Source organism: Pteropus vampyrus, unplaced genomic scaffold (assembly GCF_000151845.1).
Source record: "Pteropus vampyrus isolate Shadow unplaced genomic scaffold, Pvam_2.0 Scaffold56, whole genome shotgun sequence".
NCBI lineage: Eukaryota > Metazoa > Chordata > Mammalia > Chiroptera > Pteropodidae > Pteropus > Pteropus vampyrus.
Window position 1 is genome coordinate 679,387 of NW_011888837.1, and position 6,000 is coordinate 685,386.

The 6,000-nt window shown below is 31.1% G+C and overlaps 1 protein-coding gene across 1 annotated transcript in view; it reads left to right on the top strand.

Annotated features, from left to right (window-relative positions):
* DCK (deoxycytidine kinase) overlaps positions 1-4,036 on the top strand; it is a 26,746-nt gene extending 22,710 nt beyond the window's left edge. Inside the window, exon 7 of the mRNA XM_011360510.2 lies at positions 743-4,036. Within this exon, the coding sequence (XP_011358812.1) occupies positions 743-769 (27 nt within the window). The 3' untranslated portion in view covers positions 770-4,036. The remainder of the gene's footprint in view (positions 1-742) is intronic.
* Positions 4,037-6,000: the final 1,964 nt, after the last annotated feature.

The window sequence follows — 6,000 nt, forward strand, 5'->3', positions numbered from 1 at the left end:
GTTAAAAATACAGGATAGAACTCACTTATACTATTAAAATAAATTGTCAGCCATTGAAGTACTAATATCCAACTATCATTTTAACCGAATGAACCTGTAAAACTACTTTTAAAAATTTTATCTAACACTTCTGTATTCTGACTAAAAACCATCATTTTGTATTATTTATTTCTATTTTCATTAATGTTATCAGTTGGCTTTCTTTTTTAGGTATTTTTATGAGGCAATAATCTTTGCCTCTTCAGGAGAATTACTGTGTGTCTAGAATATGTAGAGAACAGAATCTTGTTGCTGTGACGTTGGTTGGCTAGGTTTATTCACTGTTTATATAACCTTTACTCATACATTAACATTACAGAGAGTATACATGAATCAGATTTGTGCTTTAGAAAAATTACAGATCTATTACATATCAGGACCTTTAGAGTTGTTTAAACCAAAGCTAAAGCTGCATATATCAGTGGTCTATGGTATTATAGAGACTATAAAATTAAAGATTATAAAATTAGGTTATAGCTGTTATAGAACTATCAATCGTAACATAATAACTCCTATAATGACATTTTAGCTCATTCATCTTTTACTACTGAAGTATTAATATATCTATTGAAAGTAAATGCTATGGCTTTATGATAGTTTTATAGTTGGGGTCTTCAACTGTTATATACCTTTAAATGAGGATGAATATTAGATATTTCAAATTAGTCAAATAATTATATTAATATATTTTTCCTCCCTTCAGGTCAAAGAATTTTTGAGTACTTTGTGATCTTATTAAAGCCTACAGGCAGCGAAATGATTCCAGTTACTTCAGCTTTGTGTATCTGTAGTTCCATGTTCATTCAACTCCTTTTAGAAAATCCAAGTTTTTAACTACTTTTGTTCCAAGAAAAAACTTTATTGGAAAATCCTATACAAAAATTTGTAACTAGTTTCTTCCTTCCTTCCGTCCTTTCTTTCTTTTCTTTTCCTTTTCTTTTTTTCTTTTTTTGGTTTAAACAAAGACATTTAATTATCTCATTACAAAAGTGGATGTAGATGGTTCCACAATCAGTGTATAGGCTAAATTACATCTTAAAGGACCCACCCTCCTTCTGTCTTTGCCCTCTGTTGTCCACTTCAGCAGGCTGCATTTTTTTCCCTGTGGTGCTCCCCATCTCACTGACAACCAGTTTCTTAACTGGAAACTTTAATGTTACATAGTAAATGGTACTGTGGCCTGTGTAAATTAGTACAAAAAGATGAAAGTGGATTTTAAGGAATCTTCTAGAAAAAGGATTCAAGTTTTATTTTAAGTACTTTTGGTCAAGTACCACCCCTTCTACCTTAATTATGTGGCCAATAAGACCAGGTTTAGTATTTAATCACTTCACTGATATTTATTAGTGTGTTTTTGTAACATATTTCTAGAGGAGCAGGTTAGTCTTTGTTTCCAGTTTATAATGACATAACCTATGTTATAAGTCATTTAGTCCTTTTCCTGCCTTTTTTTCTACATTTGTGCTAGACTTCATCTTTTTGCATATGATTTTAGATGATTAAAGAGGAAATGTTTCTGTATTTAAAAGGTAACTGAAAGTTATTACATGAGTAAAAGATTTATATGGAGCTTAAAATAGCTATCTGCTTTCTCCCTTCTCAGACCATTTTTTTAGAATGGAATGTTACTATTATAGTTAAGAGATTGATTTAAACTATGATTGTCTTTAAATCATTTGAGGTAACTGTAAAGTTTTCCTACATTTCTTATATTTATAGGTAAAATGTTAGTGGAACAGAGTGAGGGATAAGTTTTGCCATTTTATTCTTTATTGACTCTGCACTAGGAGTGCACTTCATTACCTTTATACTTCATGAGAAGTCAAAAGAGATCCTGAAGAAAAGGTAAATGATCTTAACAGTTTAGTCTGTTTAGTCCCAGCTGTTGTTTCTTACCTCATCCTGCTTTCTCCACTGTCTGGATTGCTTAGGCAGCCTGCTGTTTTATACTACACATTTCTACTTGGAGAACATCATGATTATTCTTCACTTCATAGTTTGCTTCGCTTTTCTGTAGAGTTATACCTTAAGTTTTATTTTCCTCCTTTAAGAGAAATTACTGATAAAAATGATTCTGCTTTATATGTTATGTATCTTCAAAACATCATTTTTTGTCTATAAGGAAATATAAATAAAGAAGACAAAAGGGTAGTTATAATTTTTAAAAATTTGCATGGATTGATTTTAGTTCTGTATATAATTAAAGATTCTTTTCAAGTTTACTTAGTTAAGATGTGAAGTATTTTTTCTAGGTACTTACCCTTTCTACTTGATATTTTAGAAAAATTTTTTGTTTTTAAAATGAGGAGAGAGTCATTTTTACTTTGAAGCTATCATTTTCCTTTTTAAAATGTCATCTTTTGTTTTGGGTTTCATGATATTCAAAGATGATTATTTAGTGGGTTGAACAGTCTGGATGCCCCGATCTTTGAAAGGGAATCTGCATTTCAAATCTATAATCACACACACACACACACAAAATCTATAATCACCATGAATATTTAAACTATTTCATGATGTTGTATGGGTTTTTGTTTTGATATGATATGCATCAGTTTGTTTACTAAATTAAATATTTGCTTAATAACTAAGCATAAATCTCATGAACTATAATGTTGCTATATTCATTGAAATGATTATCTTTTTAGAATAAAATTTATTTTTGGAGAAAAATAATGAATATAAAAAAGGGACAGTAGTTTATAAAATTACACTGATTCTAAGTGGAGACATAATTCAGAGATTTTCAGTAACCTTTAAAAATGTTTAATGATTTTTTAAATCTGTAGAATTGAAAAGAAGCTTACCATTAGATAGACACAAGAGTATTGAGCCTAGTGGTCTGTCTGCATTATCTCTTAGATCCTGTCTCCTTTATTGGATCATCTTCCATCAGGGTATATGTACTGCTTTTTATAGTTTGCTCTTCTAAGTTAATTTTATAAGACTTATTCCCTCATTCAGAATTTCTCATCTTCTATGCTTGAAACTTAGAGGAGTGTATATACTGAGCCCACTAGAAATTAAGTCTCATATTTTATAGGACACAGAGTTCCAAAGTATTTTTTACATAGAGACGTAGATCTCATTACCTCCAGAAAAATGCTAAGTTGCTCAAGTGTTTACAAATCTTAATAAATAATAGCTTTCCACACTTGACAAATTTTTATCTCTTTTTTAAAAATTTTAAATTTTGAAATAATTTTTGAGTCCTTAAAAGTTGCAAAATAGAATTTCTACATATCCATCACCCAGTTTCCCCAATAACGTTTTGCTTAACCATAGTATATTAGCAAGACTTTGGCATACTGCTATTAACTAAATTACAGGCCTTGTTTGGATTTTATCAGTCTTATCTTTTTTTAAAAAAACTTTTTTTCAAATAGACTTTATTTTTTAGAGCAGTTTTAAGTTTGCAGCAAAATTGAGGGGAGAGTACAGAGTTTTCATATAGTCTCTGCCCCTGCACTTGCACAGCCTTCCTCACTATCAGTATTCCTCATACTATTTGTTACATTCAATGAACCTATATTGATAAATCGTTTTCACTCAAAGTCCGTAATTTACATTAGGGTTTATTCACTGTTGTACATTCTATGGGTTTTGATAAATGAATAATCACATGTATCCACCATTGTAGCACCATATGAAATAGTTTGACTGCCCTAAAAGTCCTCTGTGTGCTTTGTCCGTCTCCTCTACCCAAATATATGGCAACCACTAGTCTTTTTATTGTCTCCATAGTTGTTTTGCCTTTTTTAGAATGTCATATAGTTGGAATAATTCAGTATATAGATTGACATTTTTCACTTAATAATTTGCATTTAGTTTCCTCCCTGTCCTTTCATGACTTTATAACTCATTACTTTTTAGTGCCAAATAATATTCCATTGTCTGAATATACCACAGTTTATCTACTTACCTACTGAAGAACATGTTGGGTGCTTCCAAGTTTTGGCAAATGTGAATAAAGCTGCTATATACATCTTTGTGCAAATTTTTGTGTGAATACAAGTTTTCAGTTCATTTGGGTAAATACCAAGGAGCATAACTACTAGATCATATGGAGGTAAGTATGTATAGATTTCTAAGACACTGCCAGAATGTCTCCCAAAATGGTTGTGCCATTTTGCCTTCCTACCAGCAATAAATGAGAGATCCTATTGCTCCACATCCTTGCCAGCATTTGATGATGTCAGTGGTTTGGATTTGCACCATTTAAATAGGTATGTGGTTATATCTCATTTCAGATTGCAATTCCCTAATGACATGCAATGTTAACCATCTTTTCATACGTTTACTTGCCATCTGTATATCTTTGGTGAAGTGTCTTAAGGTCTTTTTGCCCATTTTTTAATTGGGTTCATTTTCTTACTGAGTTTTAAGAATTTTTTGAATATTTTAGAAAGTCCTTTATCAAATGTGTCTTTTGCAAATATTTGCTCCCAATCTGAGGTTTATCTTACTCTTTTGACATTGTTCTTTGCAGAGCAGAAGTTTTTAATTTTAATAAAATTCAGCTTATCAATTACTTTTATGGATCATACCTTGTGTTGTATCTTAAAAGTCACTGCTATACCCAAGATCATCTTAATTTTCCCAGTTATCCTCTCGAAATTTTATAATTATGTGTTTCATGTAGGCCTAGGATCCATTTCAAGTTAATTTTTGTGAAGAATATGCAGTCTGTGTCTAGATTCATTGTTTTGCATGTGGATGTCCAAGCGTTCCAGCTCCATTTGTTGAAAAGACTGTCTTTGCTTCATTGTATTGCCTTTGCTCCTTTGTTGAACATGAGTTGACTATATTTATAAGGATCTGTTTCTAGGCTCTCTGTTCCTTTGATCTGTTTGTATATACTTTTGTCAGTATACTGTCTTGATTACTGTGGCTTTATCAATATTAACTCTTGGAACTGGGTAATTTTGTGTTTCTTAAAGGCATAAGCTAATTAGATTTAATAATACAATGGGGATTTTTTGAGGCTATCCTAATTATTTTTTAAGAATTTATTTGTAAAATGAAATCGTTTTTTTCTCATCTTTAATTAGATAGTTGAATATTGAAAAATGGAGGCATTTTTGATATAATTCATTTCTTATTCTGTGTAGTGCCTTGGAATGTTGTTATTAATTATGAGCTTAAAAATGTTTTAGTTCTGAGATCAGTAATGCCAAAACTGTTTACAGTTTTCCCCCATAAAGCTGTTTAGTTAATAACTTTTGCCATAATAGTTCTTGAAAAGTTATATCACTTTTTGGATAATCACCTTTTTTTCTTCTGGAGTATAAAGACTTTCTCCAAAATATACTAAAAAGTATGGAATAAAAAGCAATATTTAAACATTACCATCTCAGATCAAAACATATTTGTTTACTTGACACTTTCTACACAGAGATGGTCATTTTGAACATATTATGCGTTAGGTTATTTTGTTTGCACAAGTGTATCAAAGGAGGGAAATGAAGAGGTTGCATCTTCTAGGACTCTAGTCTGTTATGTGCAGATGCCATTTCCATGTCTTTTGAAGTTCCCAAAAGGTGCTTGTGTGTGCGCGCGTGTGTATGTGTGTGTGTGTGTGTGTGTTATAACTTAATTTTCAGTGCAGTTTGAATGCAAAATAAACATTAGTACCTAAAAGGGTAGAATATTGGTGGGAAGAAAATAGTGTACAAAGCAGAATTTACCTTCCAATGCATGATTCCTTTATTATTCTCCATCAAACCACCACCATCAAGTTTTCCTCCGTGGCAGGTACAATAAACCTTTACAATATATTTTATGTACAATCTATGTTGTTTACTACCTATAAAATTGTTAATATTCAATCAATACTGTTTGAGGGATCTTGGGATATAATGTGCCATGTTAAAATTAATGGAAAAGATTTTCATTTAGAGCTTTTTACTTAGTGACAATGCTTTCAGGAATAAATTATAGACATTAAGTGAGGGGTAGGTG